This window comes from Cutaneotrichosporon oleaginosum, assembly GCF_008065305.1.
Source record: "Cutaneotrichosporon oleaginosum strain ATCC 20508 chromosome Unknown ATCC20508_contig07, whole genome shotgun sequence".
NCBI classification, from domain to species: Eukaryota; Fungi; Basidiomycota; class Tremellomycetes; order Trichosporonales; family Trichosporonaceae; genus Cutaneotrichosporon; species Cutaneotrichosporon oleaginosum.
In genome coordinates, this window is record NW_027072176.1 from 358783 (window position 1) to 376907 (window position 18125).

Here is an 18125-nt window from a genome sequence, read left to right on the forward strand (position 1 = left end):
GTCCGTCTGACGTCAGTGCGGCGTGATCAGCGAGGCATGCTTTCATACTGTCTTGCTAGTCTCATCTATACGTTCGTCGATCTTTTCCTACAAGTTTTACTGCATTGCTTATACCAATCACACGCGCGTCGCAGGCGTGAACTCGCGCGTCGTGCGTCTATAATGGTAATACTCGTCCGTCTGTTGCGCAGGCCCGTGTCCTCTATGGCGCACGGTTTTCCTTCGAGTCTTGCGCTCCGTCACGCCAACAGGCGGCTCTGGCCAGCCGACGACCCACGAACTGGGGTAAGCTGACACTCACGCCAAACTCACCATCCCAAGCACATCATGGCCACAAGACCCACCCAGTGCGCCGCGCTACATTAGCTACATCCGCGGAAAGCTCACCCCAGTTCTGACTTGGTTTCGCCGATCGCGAGACCGCGCCGCGCCATACTCCAGCCGAAGATGCCAAGGAGCCAAGCAAGGTACATGGTAGTGGTGCTGACGCCCTGGTATCAGTTCTCAGGCTCTTGTCCGGTCAAGCGGCGCTTCCGCCGGGCGCTTCTGCGGCTTCCGCTCTGAGTATCTCCGAATACGCAACGTACCATGGCGAGATAGAACGGGACTTGGCTCCCAGGCACGCAGGAGAAACCGATCACGACGAGCGCAAGGAAATTGCTTGCCATACCTGCGTTAGACTGCTCCTCACCCACGAACGCACAGATAGGCCAGAGAAGCATTACGCCCGTGAGCGAGGCGTTGATCGCCGGGCTCCACCTTCCGTCAACAACGACCCGGTCGACACACACTCGTAAGGAGCCCCACGCATGCAGCCGTCCTCGCAGTAGCCAAACACGCCGAACGAGGCGGGGCCGCGAAGGAACGAGATGCTTGGAATGAAGGGCGACGAGAAGGTGATGAGCGTGCTGAGTGAGCAGTTCCGCGAGAGGACGTACACTAGAATGAGGGAGGAGAGGACAAGGGCCACCAAAAGAGCGACGTGCCGCCTGTACGACAGCTGGGGCAGATGCATGGTGAGTATGGGCATAGTCGTAGGAGCTGGACGTGTAGAGGACGAAGGGGAGTGAACTGCTCCAACAGAAGATTAACAGAATGTCATAAAGAGGTGACAGGACGTGCAGCATGGCCCGTGCCCATGCTGCGAGACCGTGCCCTCGGTAGCTGGCTGAGCTGGCCGACGGACCGACGGCTCGTCTCCGTCGTCTTCCCACTGCTCGGTTCTGAAGTTCAAGAGCAGCGGTTACTTCTTGCGAAGCATGTTCTTGATCCTCGACCGCCAAAAGATGGGGATTCGCCAAGTTCGAGCAACAGATATTTCCGCCGAAGCGTTCTCCTCGTTCCATCTTGTTCATTCTGCCATGTTGCATGTATACCGCCGATTCAATTCCTGCTGCCACTGTATAGACGCGTCCTTGGATTCTCTGGGAATCGAGGCACACCGACAATTTGAGGCACCAAGGCATTAAGAGTTCATTAGAATGGGTGGCAAATCGATCGACGACGTCACACCCCTCAATTGAGCCCATATTAGCCGTTAGTCGCCACCGCCACTCGGCCACTCTGGCCCGAAGCTGTATCATGCGGACGCGACATCGCCTCATTGCATACGCAGGCCGCTCGTCGCTATCTCATCTTGCGTCGCCGCCCCATCACTCGCAACGAGCATCAGATAGAGGGTCTTATAAGCTTGCGCCGCGCGCCCCCTCCCCCTCCGCATCGTCACCGTCACGCTCACTCCCGCTTTCCGCACGACTGTCTCAGCCCACCGCGATGCAACCGCTCTATACCATCCCCATCGCGGACCGGCCATCCGGGCATGGGAGCTGGTTCAACAAGATTGTCTTCCCCCTCATCTTCGACCTCGGCATTCTGGGCATCAACAGCGCCCAGTTCCTCTTCGCACTCCTCCTCTTGCTCCCTGGCGGACGGCGGTACTATGAGCGCGCGATCGACTGGACCAAGGACGGCTTTGGCCGCTTGCGTACGTCCCGCACCGGTCCCAGCTGATGTAGTCATCGCAATCACGGTGCTGTGCGCGCCCACCTCGCTCACCATCACGACGAACGCGCCGCCCGAGCTGTCGGGTCTGGTCGGGCCCGACGGCACAATCAACCTCCCACCGCGCCTGGTGCTCATGGCCAACCACCAGGCGTACACGGACTGGATGTATCTCTGGATCCTGGCATGCTATGCTGGCCATGCGCGCGGTCTCACGATCCTCCTCAAAGCCAGCCTTAAGCACATCCCCTTCGTCGGGTGGGGCATGCAGTTCTTCCGCTTCATCTTCATGCACCGCTCATGGGCCGCCGACCGGGACCATCTCACGCGCTCGCTCACAAGACTGGGGAAGCAGTCCGCCGCTGGGAACCCGCTGTGGCTGCTCATCTTCCCCGAAGGCACGATTGTGTCTGACAATGAGGTGACTTGACTCTCTGTTCGTGTTAACCCCAGCGCGCAAAGAGTGCAAAGTACGCCGCGCGCGAGAACATCCGGGACCTCAACGGCGTGCTCCACCCGCGCTCGACTGGACTGCTGTTCGCTCTCCGCACCCTCGTTCCCTCTATCCCGGACATCCAACTCCTTGACGTGACTGTCGCGTACCCCGGCGTGCCGTTCGGCAAGTATCCACAAGAGTGGTACGGCTTGGGCTCGGTGTACCTCCACGGCGTGCCGCCCCCAACGGTGCGGCTGCACCTGCACCTCTACTCGGTAGACGAGATCCCGTCGCTTCCGAAGCCTCCGTATAACAGCGCGGAGATCACGCCACTCGCTACGGCGGAGGAGGGGCGCGAGTTCGAGCTCTGGTTGCGTAACGTGTGGACGGAGAAGGAGGCGCGGTTGGAGCGCATGCTCGCCGACGACATTGACGAGAAGATGCCCAGTATCGTGGTGCCCATCGAGCAACGGTGAGTTGGGTCAAAGATAACTCTGACTTACAGTTCTACTCACGACTGGATCGCCACTTTTGGCGCGGGCGGGATGATGACAGTCGCTGCCGTAGCCGGAGCGATTCACTACTTCTTGTAACCTCACACTCCTTGAGCTTGAACTGCGTCCCGAACAATACCAGCGGTACCCCCCGCCCTTGTATCCCACAGCTAGCTACCACCCCGTAACAGTTATCTTTTGCATACTACACTGTCGACGTAACTTTATGACTGCATGATGTTGTGTTTCGATGATTGCAACAGTGGCCCGGATGATGGGATGGATGAGAGCTAGAGCGGGACACGAGGGAATAGAAGTGGAGTGGGGGAGTGGGGGAGGGGGAGAGGGGGAAGTGTTGACGAGTAGATTAAAACGGCGGGAGTTCACCAGCCCAGCGCCACGTCGCAAAGCCCGAGATAGAGCTACTAGCACGTCGGCGCCGCCGGCTGACGCTGTCAGGCAGCATGTCCCACGACTCGGAGCCAGCGGTGGGCTCAAAGGGCGAGAGTTTGCCATGGCACGAACGTGCAAGGCATGCCAGGATATCCAGGATTGAGATGACGTACTGCGACGAGAGGACGGTCGGTGGCGGCGCGGGCAGGCCGACGTTCACACCCTCGAGGGCTGGCGAGGCCGGGGGCGTGAACTTGTCCAGCGATGAGACGGGGGACAGAGGCGGGGACGCAGCGGGAAGCGTGCGCATGAAGACGCGCTCGTTTCGCGTCGCGAGGATGAGGCTCGCGGCATGCAGCACCGTCGTCGCTGGTGTGATGGTGTGCACTGGCGTCAGCTGGACACGGTCGGTCAACTCACCAGGGACGCGCTCCTCCCCGAGGTCGCTACCGGGGTATTCGGACAGGACGCCCTTGCACATGTCTGCCAGACTCATCTCGAGCGCTTGCTTGCCCTCACTGGGGACTACGACCTTGGCGCAATCGGTGGTCGTGACGACGCCGATGAGGGATGAGAGCTCGCCCTCGCGGTCTGGGTCGCCGGTAGTCACACCGAGCGCGCTGAGACCATTCAGGCTCATGACCTGCATCGCGTCCAGCACAGTTGCTGTCTGAGGCAGTGAGACGAGCTGGTGCAGGGGGAGGTCGACCTCGGAGAGCGGCATGCGGAAGATGGGAGGGGGCTTGCGCGTGAGGTGCGCGAGAAGTGCGGTCGCCGAGAGGATGTGCGGCGTGTCGCCGCTGATGACGACACGGTGAATGCCCGATGCGAAGAGTGGCAACAGGCGGCGCAGAGGTGTGCTGGGTGGGAACGGGTGGCAGGGATTCTTCTGCGAGATGTCTGCTGTTAGCCGAGGACGCGGAGAGCGACGGTTCCAGAGACTTCTACGCACCACAGACGGCGCCGACACCGAAGCGAATGCCGCGCTTGAAGTAGTTGATGAGCTCGCGGGAACGATCGTCAAAGATTTCCTCGGTCGCATCCTGCGATGCGGAGAGCAAGACCAGCAGAAGAACAGTGTTGAGATCCGAGAACTGGCGTCAGCTCTGCAATAATAATCACGCACGTCAAAGAGGCCGAACCCTCCGCCCGTCTCAACAAGTAGGCAACTCGCACCGCTTTTGATGAGGATCTCCGTGGCCTTCTCGAGACCAGTGTCACCAGTTACCCGTGGTGTCTCCGTCTCAACAGCCTTGAGCACATCCTCGGCCGTCACATCTAGCCAGCTGTCAAATTCGTCTGTCACAGCGGGACCGAGGACAAACGAGTTGCCAAGCGATGCGGAGCCGCTGAAGCTGCCGCTCATGCTCCCCCGGCGGCGCTGGCGGGGCGACATCGCCGTGAAGTCTGTCATGGAGCCATACGAGCCGACGATGCTGCCATGGCGCTGGGGTACGGGGAGGGGGACAGCACGCGGCGAAGTGATGGGTATCGGGCGGGGTGAGGAGTTGGGAATGGCACGCGGGGAGGGGAGGGGGAGGGAGCGCGGAGAGGCGGCGGGAGGGAGCTGGAGGGAGGGACGCCGGCGGTGCGACTGTGTGTGGGTCGGGTTCGACGGCGATGGCTCCATCATGGAATGAGGAGCGAGCGACCAATGTGAGACAGTAATGGAATGGGTCAAGTGTAGAGAGACTTAGTGAGAAAGTGGAGTTGTGTATTACGATCTCGAGGTGTGATGCAGTGGACAGTGATCGAATGGTGTGCGAGGGTGAGTCGTGATAGGGTGTGGTGCGGCCGCCCGCAGGAACGGCTCTCGGCACTCGACGGCGGGCTCAACTGCCGCTGCCGTTGGGACTCTCAAGATCCCCGCGCTGGCCACATTCCCATCATTGTCGTCACTCGGACCACCAACTGCTCTGCTTTCTCGCGATGTTCCGGACAGCCCCGTCTGGCGATTGACTCCGATGCCTCCCCTCCTCTGCCGCTTTGTGTCCTGTCCTCGCAGCTGCTGCTCCGTTCCCAACCTACTCCCACGTAGACATGAACAAAGGCCAACTGAATAGGGCCAAGGCGGGGCACCCACAATCCAGGCTTAATAGTATAATGCGTCACCGGGGCCGAACGTCTGGCCCGGGCTGCTCTTGTGATCCGCCAATGACAGCCCGAGCAACTGGCCCTGCATTCCAAGCTATCGGTCACATGCTCACTTGTCAACCTTGATCCTGCGGTGATAATGCCGTGTGGATTCGACGCTTTACCCGCATATCGATGCAGCACGACCACATGGGTGGTATTGGATTCGTATGTACACTCAACTCGATGTGGTCGTCTTTCGCAACTACCAACTATATCGCTACAAACGCGGGGTCGCCGCGGTTCTTCGTGTCCGGAACAAGTCATGTACGTGGCGTAGTGCGGGGCGTGGTAGGGCAAGCAATCGGACGGCTAGGGATGCTGGTGACATTGTCCTGTGACACGCTCATGGCGGCCGGCTTCGTTCTCGCCCCCAGTGAATGTGCCCTTGACAGCAACACGCGGCCATTGTCGGTGGACACATCGTCATCGTCGAGCGCGACTGACTCTTCCAGGATGGGGGCGGTGAATGATGGGCGACGGAACGACGGTAGGTGTTCAGACGCGCGGCGCAGCATGTTGCGCATGCCTGAGCCAATTGATGAAGCCATGGCCGCCGATGGCTCAGTTGATGTTGAAAAGATAGGACTTGAGGCATGGTCGGCGACAACATCGTTCCCGAGGGCAACATCACCACTGTTGCGGCTATCGTTCTTCACGTTCTCCTCTTGCTCTTCCTCGTCATCATCATCACCATCATCATCATCATCATCGTCATCATCATCGTCGTCAACGTCCATGCGTTCTGGCACTGGGCTCCCCGCCCTCCCGTCACGCGGGCCAGGGGGTGCAGAGCGCGTCCGAGTGTCTGGAGGCGGGCTGTAATGACGGCTGCAGCGTCCGCTGTCATCTGCAGTGACGGCCGGATCAACGCGTACATGTCCACGTCCGCGACGTGGAGGAAGAGCGGCGGAACGGGGAGGCGGGGAGGTCGAAGACGGTCGTGCTGCGGCGAGCTGTGCTTCCCGAGCGCGTGCAAGTGCCATCTTGTGGTGTGCCTGCATCATGAAGGAAGGTTCGTCGTCCGACGAGAAGCCGTCTTCCGAGTCTTCCTCATAGCCCTTGTCTGTGGCTGTCCCTCGATCTTCCTCATCGTCGTGCTGCGGCACTGTGGCCACGGGTTGGCGCTCGAACTCAGTTGGGCGACTGGTTACCGCGAACTTGAGGGCGCTGGGACGAGGTTGTTTCTAGCTAGTCAATCATGTGTGTGCGTCGGGAGGAATAGAAGAGAAAGGCAGTGGGGGGCCGTCTCGCACTGTCGCTTGAACTCACAAGTTCTGGCTTCTCGGGTGAGGTGGGCAACACACGGGCCAAGGGGAGAAAGAACGGCTCGCCGTCCGAACCCACACTGCTTCGTCGGAGAATTGAGACGGGTTCTTCCTGTGGCCGTGGGCTTGAGACCGCGGTCGATGGCGCGGTTGACGGCGCCGATGGACCGGACGTGTAGCCACTGAAGGGAAGCTTGCGCCGTGGCGATGTCTGCCCAGCCATCATTGAGCTGAGGAGAGAGACGGGCTTGGGGTGCTCTTGGCCATCGCTGCTCATAAACTCGCTGTCAGAGCCCGGGGCGGGAGAGACGGGATGTTTGCGGAATTCAACGGCGGTGGACATTGTGAGAAGGGGGGATGTTGGGAGTGGATGGGTTGATGAGTGATGAGGAAGTCGAGCGAGGGGTTATGAGTGGGACAGGAGAGAAGAGCGCGTGCGTGGTCGACTGTCTGTATGACTCGATGTCTCAACAAACAGCTGCAAGCTGGAAGCGGTACAAGCGGTGAGGTGTACGAGGTGTACCGAGTATGTGCGAGTATGGGCGTGGGGTGGGTGGGTGCAGTGGGGCTGCTGGTGGGGCTAGTGGGGAGAGAAGGAAGGTGGGGTGAGGTGGATTGGATGTGTGTGTGCGTGCGTGCGAGCGAGCGAGCGCGTGGGGTTTCAAGTGGTTTGGGGGTTTCACGTCCCACCTGGCCACCTGTCGGCAGTACCACGGTGCAAGAATCCTGGGCGGTGGTCCGAGTGGTGAGCACGCGAGGGTTTAGAGATTTAAGAGAGACGAGGTCACCAACGAAGGGCACCAAGGACGCCAAGGGTCGGTCGGCGCTGATGGACGGCGGAGGCAAGGGGTCGAGATGTCACCAAGTCGCCACCAAAAGGTGTGATGGATGGGAATGTGGTCAGATGGGAATGCGGGGCGCGGGGACGGGATGGAGGTGACGGCCTGACGGGGCGATGCCGAGTAGTTATAACATGTTGTCGAGGATTGAAATGACAAAGTGGGCGAGTGCACAGGGCGGGTCGCGGGTTGGACGAAATGGGGAGTCGGTGCGAAGGGTAACTTGTAATGGAGAGTGAGTCCTGTCTCCGATCTCCGAACCCTCGTATGTTCCTTGTCTCGGATGATGAAAGGCGTAAGACCAGCAGCGACCGCGCGTGGCACGGCTGTGAACCGGAGAGAGGAGGCCGAGGGCCGAGGGCCGAGGGGCCGGAGGAAAGAAGAAGAAGAGGAGCGGAGGAGGAGAAGAGAAGAAGAGAGTGAGCGAGAGAGCAGGATGAGTGAGCAAAGGGTCGAGGCGATGATGTGTGCCTGGTGCACGGTGTAATGTCTCCCCACGCGCCCGCCCTCAACGCATTGGGTGGCGACTTGCTCAACCAGCCGCCAGCTGCCTGCTGGCTACATGGCCATGAATGGCCCCAACCCACCCAACGCCTGCGTCTGCGCCACACGGCCACACGCCTGCGTCATGCGTCGGTGGCGTACATCATGGCGTCCAAACATCAACCCCTCGCATTAGTTCGAGATCGTTCAAGCTAACAAGCTATGGAGGTCAGCGCAGGGTGGCAAACTGCATGACGTCGTGTTCCGGCTCTCGCCGGCTACGAGCCGACGCCCCGAGACTACGCGGCGCTTTCTCCGTCATTCAAGTTGTATCGTCAACGGACATGACCGACGCTCCTCTGGGCACTGCTCTGGCCGCGGGATAATCATGGCTGCCGTGGTTCCGCAAGCTGTAGGAGAACGATAATAATGTGCAGAAGACTTGTGCTCCAGATGCTTCTCCATCACGGTTGCGTATTACGGTTGCGTTGCGTTAATCAGAACGATGACGGTTCGAGTTCAAAACAATAGATTGAGCGCTAATCAATCAATCAATCGAGCTATCAAGCTATCGATCATATCGAAAGATGACAGATGGGTTGCACGTGCGGGTTTGCCGTGATCTCCGCTGATCCGCTGCACTTGAGACGAAGGAGAATGAGGAGATGTCCGCGGCCGATGGCATGGTGACAGACTTGGGTGAGTCTAGATCAGGGACAGGCACAGCAAGTCGATCGACGTCAGCTGCTGCTACGCTGCACCTGTGTCCATCGACGCTGGACGCTGCAAGCGGGAATGTATGCGATGGGGTGGAAAGGTGGAGGCAGCTCAATTTGGTCATACGTCATGTGATCCAGCTCCAGGTCGCCGCATGCGGGTGGGTGGGCAAACATGCACCCTTCTCTTCCCCCCCCCCCCCCTCCCGCTTCGCTTCTTGGCGTCCAAGCCTCACTCAAGCCACCCGCTCATCACATCCACTCTCTCTCTCTCCTCATCTCCGCTCCGAACTTCGTCGCCCCGTCTTCCGACTTCCCGTCTTCCGACGCCGCCGCCCCCACGTCCTCCCGTTCCTCTAATCCCCTCCCCCTTCCCGCTCGCGCAGCACTGCGCAGCACATAGCGTCCGCCTGTCAATCAAACACTAACCCTCCCTTCATTCTCTCATTCGTCCGCACGGCCCCTCATCTTCTCCTTTCTTTCAATCTCCCCACCCCCTCCACTCGATCCACTCAAGCACACATCAACGTGCATCAAAGTACACGCCATGCCGCCCCATGAGTCTACGCCCCTCCTCGGAGACCACCACACCGATGACAGTGACAAGTTTAACATTGTCAAATCCACCCGCTGGCTTCTCTTCAACTCATGGCTCAATGTTTTCCTCATCGCGGTCCCAGTTTGTCTCGTCGCAGAGGCTCTCCACTGGAGTGCCGTCGCTAGATTCGTTACCTCGTTCATCGCCATCATCCCCCTTGCCAAGGTCAGTTGTATTCTCTTGCAACTAAGAATAGACGGTCACTAACTCGCCCAGCTTCTTGGCGATGCCACCGAGCAACTTTCCATGAAGATGGGTCAGACCACTGGTGGTCTTCTTAACGCTACGTGAGCAAACACCCTTCCACACTGAACTGACCTTCAGCTTTGGCAACGCCGTGGAGCTCATTGTAGCCATCGCTGCTCTTCTTCAGAACCAGCTTGACCTTGTTAAGACCTCTCTCCTCGGTTCGGTCCTGTCCAACCTCCTCCTGGTGCTCGGGATGAGCTTCTTCGCGTGCGTCGATTGAATGACCCACTTCTCAATCCAGACTAACTGTCCAGATCTGGCTTCTACTTCTACGAGTCTACTTTCCAGGTCACTGCTGCGCAGGCCAGCTCGTCGCTCCTCACTCTGTCGTGCATCACCCTCATCATCCCCGCTGCGTACCACGCCTCGGAGGCCGATGGCAAGACCTGGTCCTTCAGCCCTGGCACCGACCCCGAGCCAGCCCCGTCGTCTAACCTTCTCATCCTCTCTCGCGGCACCGCCCTCATGCTTCTTGGCACCTACATTGCCTACCTCATCTTCCAGCTGCGCACGCACTCGGGTCTCTTCGAGGCTGAGGAGGAGGAGGAGGAGATTCCAGACATGGACAAGTACAGCGCCGGCGTTTGGCTTCTCATCGTTACCGTCATCACCGCCTTCGCCGCCGACACTCTTGTTGGCAGCATTGACGAGACTGCTGAGCAGTGGCACCTTCCTCCTCGGTACGTTTAGGCGCCGTGACACTGAGACAACTGTGGCTGACGACACTCAGCTTCATTGGTATCATTCTTCTTCCCCTCGTCGGTAACGCTGCTGAGCACGTCACCTCCGTCTGGATGGCCTGCAAGGGCAAGATGGAGCTCACCATTGGTGTGGCCGTTGGCTCGTCCATCCAGATTGCAGCTGGCATGATCCCCCTTCTCGTGATCATCGCTTGGCCCTTCCACCGTGACCTCACCCTCTTCTTCCACAACTTTGACACCATCATCATGTTTGTCTCTGTGTTGCTTGTCAACCTCCTCCTCCAGGACGGCCGCACCAACTGGCTCGAGGGGCTGATGCGTGAGTAAAGTGACGGACGTAACGCTGACAAAAGTCATAATCCTCTACGCGGTCATCGCCCTCAGCTACATCGTTGCCTGAACAACTTTCGCGTGCCCAAGTTAAATGACTGTACTGTCGCAGGATACTCTCCACCCGCCGGTGTATCAAAGCCACATTGTGCTCTAATGCTCCCTTCACCTTCCGCCTTCTAAATACCCTCTCAAGCACGAAAGAGATTGGTACTGAAATGCATTATTCCTGTCTTTGCGATGTTGACTGGTCCTGATCGCGAGCTGAAGGCTCTCTCATAATGAGGCTGACCTGTCATCGCCTTGACCCCACCCACCATCGCGCTCGACCACGGCCGCGGTGTATCGGTGCAAAAGCTTCTGACGTCCGACAGGTTATGAGCTCCCTTCTCATACAAGCGTAGCCAAGCTACCACAATACGACGATAACGCTGTGAGGAACGACATTGGGGGAGCTGCTGTCTTGCGAAAAAGGTTCGCCGTACCCCGAGACCTAACTTCGAGGCTCCTCCATGCTTCCGCCACTCCCAGATGTAGTATTGCAACAGCGGACGCTACCGCAGCAACCACCATCTTAGAGCTTGTCCTGCCACAAGCAGCAAAAGGAATACGTTCCATAACCACACACCAATCCCGTCAACGACAAGCCCGCATGCTCCCACCCTCAGCACTGGTGCCACACCTTTACTAAATGCTTTGTGGCTGCAGCCATCTTCCCATCACAGCCGATTGGTGCAATCGCATTATCTCTGCCATGGCTTCCAACGCTCCCCACAGCAGCATCATTACCACGCACCCGACGGGCAAACATTCACCATTCTGACCGACGACCGTCTCCGCGGCCTCGATGAAGGCGATCTCGGCAAGGCCGCTCAATGCCATCCCAATCAGCACTAGATGATCCTGGTAACGAGTTACAGAGAGAATGGGAACCCACCGTGACGTCTGAGTCTCGTTAAGCATCGCGTGCAATTGTTAATGCTGTCGCTCAAATCAGCCCCCGTCCTCGGGATCAAGTCTCGTCGCATCCATATTTCACGTCATCAAATCGGCCAGTCATTTGTGAGTCCTAGCCAGATTTTGTGACAGTAACCGGCGAGACCGTCGCAGGATGCTACCGTCAAGCAACACTGGACTCGTCTACGGTCCAGCAACACTCATATGCCCTTTGCCAACGAAGGCCGCGCAGACTTTCGTGATATGTGGCGAAGAAGGCGTCGTAAGGAAAGTGAGGGGAAGTAAGGCGGGACAGTTCAGCGCTGTCGCAGTCCGCAACGACGCACCCTCGCATGCCTCAGACACCGTTGCATCTCAGCCTCTTCTGTTTTTCCGATGTCCAACAGGTCTGCCGCCAGAACTGATGGGATGTGCTAGAGAGATGCGTATTCTCGGGGCTTGTATGCCTGAATACACCTTGAGCCGTCTTTGCACTCTGCAAGGTGAACTGGACTGCCTCACGAGATCGTCTTTGGTGAGACGAAACCCCTGACCTTGACAACATAGGATTGCTCGATAAAACGGGGCCAGATCGAAACACTATTGTCCTCAATGACTTCCACAACAGACAACATGTATGCTACAATGCTTCTCTACTTGACTTTGTATGATACAGCCGCAACCTTTCTCCTCGGCCTCTTCCGCTCCGGCTGCGTCACCACTTCAAGCTTCTCTTCCAACTCGGCAACCGTGCGTTTATCGCTTTCTGAGACATCGATGCTGGTCTCAAGTTTTACCAGCTGCGACGCCGCAAGAAGCGATGGCTTGTCTTCTGACGGCGATCTCCTCTTCTTTGGCGTCGGCGTCGCCGAAGACTTAATGGGCGTCGCGGAGCGAGAGACCTTCGGCGCTGCAGGCTTGAGGTCCGCTGCGAACACCACGGCCTGGCACCAACCACCTAGTGGTCCCCACTGCTCAGCCAAAAAGGACTGGATGTCATCGTACAGCACTGGGCTCATAGTCTTTTTTCGCAGATGAGAAGGGAAGGACGGATGCCGCGCCGCGATCGCATAGATGTGCGTGTCGACCGGAATGAGGGAGGGCTACCGTCAGAGATAATTATACCCCGACATCTACCAACCTGATCCATGCACATGAGGCCTATGCAGTCAGCGACCTTCTTCCCAATTCCCTTGAGGCGAACAAGCCGTTCCCTCGTCGTGGCGAGGTCACCGCCACGCAAAGCTTCGAGCGTCTCGATTACGGGTCCCTCTGCACGCAAAACGGCCAGTGTGGCGTCCAAAAAGCCTGCACGGTACCCGAACCCCAGCTCACGCAGGATCAATTCCAAGCCCTCCTCCGGGAATGCGGAGGGCTGGGGAAAGAGACGATAGACGACCTTTTCCTCCCCGGCTGGGCTGTCGAGCGCGAGAAGAGGGGGGGAGAATCGCTCACACAAACGGTGCATGAGTGAAGTGATGCGCGGAATGTGGTTGTTTGTCGAGGTGATGAATCTGAGTTAGTTGTGCCGAAGTAGTGACCCACGCGATGAGTGTCTCCCAAGGATCTTGTCGCAGGACGCGAACGCCGACAGCCCGCTCGCCCAAATCCACTTTGCCAAAGAAGTTGGGATCGCGTATGCGCCAGTCCGCGTACAGTGCCTCGAGGTCTGGATAGCGTGTGAGTTGGAAATAGTCTTCGAGCCATGAGCGAGTTAACCCAGCAGCACGGTCCGCCTCGGATGCTTCGACAGTCGGATGCACAGCTGTGAAGTACAGTGCGTTAAGTGATTGCCTAAGACAAACGACGCGTGGAGGGTTGTCCACCGCTCGCGAGTACTCTTCCGTCTGATCGGGCAGCTGATGTCGGTGCCAAAGGAAGGATTGGCCCACTGGCAGAGTGTTGGCCAGGGTGAGATTGCTCGGGCTCATGGGGATTGACGACCAGCCTCCGGGAAAGGGCGGGCGACACAGTTTCTTCGCGAGACTTAGTGATGACGACGATGTCATTAGATGTAAGAGTGAACGGAGAGTGGAATGGGAGCGGGGAGCGAGGAGAAGAACTGTTCAAGAGTGCAACAACATTCGTTCAGACTGAGAGCGAAGTGGAGGTATATCATCACGTGATCCTTCAAGTGTATGAGTCCACAACATGGTTCTTCCTCCAATGCTGCCTACGGATGCATCTGCCTATGCAACATCTTACTGCCGATGCCTATATCATCTAGCCAACAACGCGGTGAAGCTTGTGCATGTCTGTAAGTCAGCAACGCCGAAGCACTTGTTTGCTTACCACTCAACAGGAGGTCTCCCTGCTTCAGAAACTGCTCGTAGAGTGCGGTCTTGTTCTGCGACGACAGCTTGTCCGTGGTGATGACACCGCTGACCTTGTCAATCGTACAGGCAATACGCCCGCTGGCAATGAAGCGTGACAGGTCGCTGAGCGTCAGCATAGACAGAAGTGGGTAGGCGCACCGGTCAATGAAAGCCTCGCTAACGCCAAAGGAGCGGCTCATTCGCTCCAGAGTCAAGCTACGATAGCTCTCCAAAAGCTGCTGGTACGCCTTGATGCGCATTTCGCGGATGTAGTAGCGAGCGTGGGGTGCAAGAATTGGGTTGGTGAAAAGATAGCGTTGCTCCACGTTGGCGAGGGCAACGAAAAACGCCGCGTAACTCGACTTGTAAAGCGACTCGACTAGGGCGTGCAGTTCAGTAATGGATGAGAGACACCCCGTCACTTCTGAGCTCGAAAGAATCTGGTCACGGTCAGTAGTGGCTGTATATTGCGCTCACCTTGGCTTTGAGGGTCTTGCGGTCGCATCCCACCGCAGCGGCAAGCACGGCGAGGGCGACAAAGTCCTCGTAAGTCATGAGCTCGGTGGCAGTAAAAGTCGACAGGGAGTCGATGAGCAGCTCGGCTGCTTCCTTGAAGTCACGGATGGACATGCAGTGGATAGCGCGGTAGACCTTGAGGCGATTGCGACGGTCCCAGTCGCCCCCAGAGTCGATCAGGCTGATAGTCAGCACACCGGACTTAAATCAGAACGTACTCGGAGGCCCGAGCAATGTTGCTGACTACGAGCTGGGTGTCGGCACTGAACAACCCCATCCGGACCATGGCAAGAACGAGGTCGATGCGAGCTCCGAGGCCGGTCGTCTTCTCCAGAGCTGTCTCAAGTGCGGGGATCGCAGCCTCCTAGGACAAGTCAGTTCTGACTCTGGGTGTATACAAGCAGGACCTACCTTGTTACCGATACGACACAGGTACATGGCCTTGGATCGCAACAGTTCTGAAATCTCACTCTCGCCGAGATTCTCTTCCGCATCTTTCAGCTTTGTGTCGAGTGACTCAAGCTCTTCAGCGTTACGCTTCTCCAGTTTGGGGAGAAGGTCCTCGCTGGGAGGCTTCAGGTTGTTGGCCCGCACGTAGGGCGCCATTTCTGGTGTCAATTGAGCACCCAGGCATAAGTGAACACACTCACCATCCTGCTCGATTGCCTTCCACAGTGACGAGCTCGCCTCATCCCTCAAGCGCTCGACATTGGCAACCTGGTAGTGCCACTGGGAAACCTGAAGGTTGGGAAAGGGTTGGGGCACACTGTCATCGGCCATGGCTGAGAGGTGGTTGATGAGGGAGGTGTTGTTGTTGAGCGAGCCCTTTCCTTGTTCACTTGAACATGACGGGAGGACTGACGCAACGACGCGTCGCCTTAATGACCACGTGTAATTCACGTGGTTGTGCTTTTGATATTTGACACGCCATTTTGGAACATGATTATCCTGGATTAAATGTCACCGCTCTGTCTCCGCAGTTGGACGCCAAGTTCCGACCCTCCGACGACCCTCGGGCATCCAGACTGAGCCTCTCCGCCCCGCTCCCTGGTGAGATCCTCTGCCAACTCGTATTACCCCTTGCCCCGCACTGTGCGATATCTGGCCCTGGACAGCTTCTTTGGCTGCACTGCACGGCCGGCGTCGGGTAAAGTAAACTTCAATGCCGAGTTCGCGTGCCCACGAGACCCCGACCACTCAAGAATCCAGCTTTGCATCATCCTCTTCGCCCTTCGCCTCCACCCGTCGACTCTTCTACTTTCTTTCAATCGACAGCGTCGACGACTGAGACCATGGCCAGTCACGCCGCAGGGGACGCAGCGTCCCCAGCGTGGGGGACCGGGCCTCGGACCGTCAAAAGGTTGTGGCTGGAGAGCCGGCACCGCGCAAAAACCGACAAGAAGAGTTGGGACTACGGTATGTTTGTCGTTATGCGCTCACACCCGCGGCCCGCCAGTACTTACCTCTTCCAGTGATCACCAGTGGCGTTGTCGGCGGCATTGCAGGCTGTGTGGTGAGTCTCAAATGCGCTCCGTCTGACTGAGTACTGAACGCGTGCACAGGCCAAGACTGCGATTGCACCACTCGATCGCGTAAAGATTCTCTTCCAAACGTCGAACGCCGAGTTCAGGCAGTATGCTGGTGCGGCTTTACGCTTGGCCGAAACACGCGCTGACGTTCGTAGGGACAACCATGGGATTGCTCCACGCGATGGGCAAAATCTACCGGACCAACGGTGTGCGCGGCTTGTTGCAGGGCCACTCAGCCACATTGTTGCGCGTCTTCCCCTACGCTGGAATCAAGTTCATGTTCTATGACTGGATTGAGAAGGTGTGCTGCGTTACTCGGGATAAAGCTTACGGGTCAGATCCTTGTTCCCACTCCAGAATATGCGACACCGGGACGGTTCTTCCTGGCAGGCTCCTCATCAGGTGAGCCTGCGTCTCTCGATTCGGCTCTCTCGACTAACAGCAGGGGTGGCTTCCGTTATGTTGACCTACCCGATGGAGCTCATCCGCGTCCGCATGGCGTACCAGACGTCTCCATCCGAGCGGACAACTTTGCGGCAGGCCATCAAGATGATTGCCGCGGAACGCGCGCAACTCAACCAGCCTGGGGCGCAGAGCGGTGTGTCGGCTTTCACGCGCTCGTTGCCCTTCTACCCGTTCTATCGAGGATTCTCGGTAACTCTGATGGGCATGGTGCCCTACGCAGGAGTGTCGTTCCTCACCTACAACATGCTCAAGAAGCACCTTCCAGAGTACATGCCCTACTTGAAACAGAGGCCAACACAACGAGACCTTTTGTGCGGCGCAGTGGCGGGGCTCATCAGTCAGACCGCCAGCTACCCCTTCGAAGTGATTCGCAGGCGCATGCAGGTCGGCGGCGCTAAGGGTGGGCCGGGTATCAACTGGAAGCAGGCGGTAGGGGCGATCTACTCGCAGTCGGGATGGCGAGGATTCTTTGTGGGCTTGAGCATTGGCTACGTGAAGGTCATCCCGATGACAAGGTGAGTAGCGTCATCGTTGTGCCTCTGGATCCCGCTTACATCTCTAGCATATCCTTCACCACTTGGCAATTCTTGAAGCGGTTGTTGGATATGTAGCACTATTTGACACAACATTAGACGACATATGCATCGTACAGACAGCAATACATGACCCCTCAGACTACCTTTCACCGTCGGCCGCATCAACCACTTTAGAGTGGGGATCATCTGGGCGAGCGGGTATCATCGAAGTCTAAGGAGCCGTTAGTAACTTCCGGAAACGAACTCACCTGCTCCCAAGTCTTGATGACGCCATCCACCAGGCCCCGAAGTTCGAGGAGGGTTCGCTCGACGCCACTTGCGCGTGAGGGGGAAAGCGCGGCAGACTCGCCGGGGGTATCTTGCAAGGATCGGCGCAGTTCCAGTTCGCGGGTAACCACATCCCGCCGACGGATCAACGACTCATGCTCTGTCCGAAGCTCATTGATGACCGCGTTCAAAGCGCGAACCTCAGCTTGTGCTTCTTGAAGGGCGGCGGTGCGGGATGCGAGCACCCGACGCGTTTCGTCAGAGCCCGTTGAGGCTTGCGTTGTAGGGCTACTCACACGCCCCAGCTCAAGTTCCCGTTCCAGGAGTGTAGCCTTGGCAGCGGCAAGCTCTCCTTGAAGTCTCGACACGGCCGTGACATCGATGTTGAACGAAGCGCTGCCAGCGGTTTCCTGATCAGGTTGCGTGTCGGGCTTGACAGCGACCAAGGCCGCAAGACGCGAGCGGAGGCGGTTGTTCTCCTCTTGAATGTTGTTGACGGTCATCTCCAATGCAGTACTGATGCAGGTCAACATCCAATCTGGTCAGCGTGTGGTTACGTACACTTCCTCGCGTTTCTTGTTGCGACTGCGCTCCGCAGCACGGCGATTCTGCTGCTTCTGCCGCTCCTTCTTCTCCTCCGCGGTCAATCCGTGGGTGGCAGCCTTTCCACGTAGTGAATGATCTTGCTCCGGAGTGCCTGTGCCAGACTCGGGCGGGATACTCGCGGCTGAAGCGCTCGCAACGGGATGCTCCAGCTGGGGCGAGTCGTGGACTGGGGTGGGAACCGCCTCTACCTCGTTAGGCTGAACGCTCTCACCCCCTTGTGAGAAATCTGTCGGAAACAGCTCCATGTATTGATGATGTCGGCGTCGAGTTGCAAGCCCGAAGACGTGGTAGTAGTGGATGAGAGGTGGTCAACA

General features: G+C 58.0%; 9 protein-coding genes across 9 annotated transcripts; 3 read left to right on the plus strand and 6 right to left on the minus strand.

The window, feature by feature from the left end:
* Positions 1–117: 117 nt before the first annotated feature.
* Positions 118–1030, minus strand: COLE_07355 (uncharacterized protein; the record flags this gene model as incomplete). Its single annotated transcript, XM_018426334.2, has 4 exons — positions 118–280; positions 388–491; positions 588–759; positions 792–1030. 4 exons carry the CDS (start codon positions 1028–1030, stop codon positions 118–120), a joined length of 678 nt encoding a protein of 225 aa, XP_018282163.1.
* Positions 1031–1581: 551 nt separating this feature from the next.
* On the plus strand, positions 1582–3030 carry COLE_07356 (uncharacterized protein; the record flags this gene model as incomplete). Its single annotated transcript, XM_018421119.2, has 4 exons — positions 1582–1984; positions 2016–2422; positions 2455–2909; positions 2943–3030. 4 exons carry the CDS (start codon positions 1582–1584, stop codon positions 3028–3030), a joined length of 1353 nt encoding a protein of 450 aa, XP_018282162.1.
* Positions 3031–3298: 268 nt separating this feature from the next.
* On the minus strand, positions 3299–4957 carry COLE_07357 (uncharacterized protein; the record flags this gene model as incomplete). Its single annotated transcript, XM_018419333.2, has 4 exons — positions 3299–3711; positions 3745–4224; positions 4277–4418; positions 4451–4957. The coding sequence occupies 4 exons, from the start codon at positions 4955–4957 to the stop codon at positions 3299–3301; spliced, it is 1542 nt and encodes a 513-aa protein (XP_018282161.1).
* Positions 4958–5720: 763 nt separating this feature from the next.
* Positions 5721–7068, minus strand: COLE_07358 (uncharacterized protein; the record flags this gene model as incomplete). Its single annotated transcript, XM_018425102.1, has 2 exons — positions 5721–6644; positions 6730–7068. The coding sequence occupies 2 exons, from the start codon at positions 7066–7068 to the stop codon at positions 5721–5723; spliced, it is 1263 nt and encodes a 420-aa protein (XP_018282160.1).
* Positions 7069–9310: 2242 nt separating this feature from the next.
* COLE_07359 (uncharacterized protein) lies at positions 9311–10711 on the plus strand (the record flags this gene model as incomplete). Its single annotated transcript, XM_018421933.2, has 6 exons — positions 9311–9526; positions 9578–9648; positions 9686–9817; positions 9865–10290; positions 10341–10630; positions 10665–10711. The coding sequence occupies 6 exons, from the start codon at positions 9311–9313 to the stop codon at positions 10709–10711; spliced, it is 1182 nt and encodes a 393-aa protein (XP_018282159.1).
* Positions 10712–12230: 1519 nt separating this feature from the next.
* On the minus strand, positions 12231–13508 carry COLE_07360 (uncharacterized protein; the record flags this gene model as incomplete). The annotated part of the gene is made up of 3 exons (XM_018421932.2): positions 12231–12680; positions 12719–13091; positions 13123–13508. The coding sequence occupies 3 exons, from the start codon at positions 13506–13508 to the stop codon at positions 12231–12233; spliced, it is 1209 nt and encodes a 402-aa protein (XP_018282158.1).
* Positions 13509–13800: 292 nt separating this feature from the next.
* COLE_07361 (uncharacterized protein) lies at positions 13801–15188 on the minus strand (the record flags this gene model as incomplete). The annotated part of the gene is made up of 7 exons (XM_018421931.2): positions 13801–13832; positions 13870–14015; positions 14052–14332; positions 14370–14589; positions 14627–14772; positions 14820–15016; positions 15059–15188. The coding sequence occupies 7 exons, from the start codon at positions 15186–15188 to the stop codon at positions 13801–13803; spliced, it is 1152 nt and encodes a 383-aa protein (XP_018282157.1).
* A 512-nt stretch (positions 15189–15700) lies between these two features.
* COLE_07362 (uncharacterized protein) lies at positions 15701–17013 on the plus strand (the record flags this gene model as incomplete). The annotated part of the gene is made up of 7 exons (XM_018421930.2): positions 15701–15824; positions 15881–15921; positions 15971–16049; positions 16093–16238; positions 16276–16339; positions 16383–16917; positions 16965–17013. The coding sequence occupies 7 exons, from the start codon at positions 15701–15703 to the stop codon at positions 17011–17013; spliced, it is 1038 nt and encodes a 345-aa protein (XP_018282156.1).
* Positions 17014–17077: 64 nt separating this feature from the next.
* COLE_07363 (uncharacterized protein) lies at positions 17078–18056 on the minus strand (the record flags this gene model as incomplete). Its single annotated transcript, XM_018421929.2, has 3 exons — positions 17078–17149; positions 17187–17721; positions 17767–18056. The coding sequence occupies 3 exons, from the start codon at positions 18054–18056 to the stop codon at positions 17078–17080; spliced, it is 897 nt and encodes a 298-aa protein (XP_018282155.1).
* Between the last annotated feature and the right edge of the window lie 69 nt (positions 18057–18125).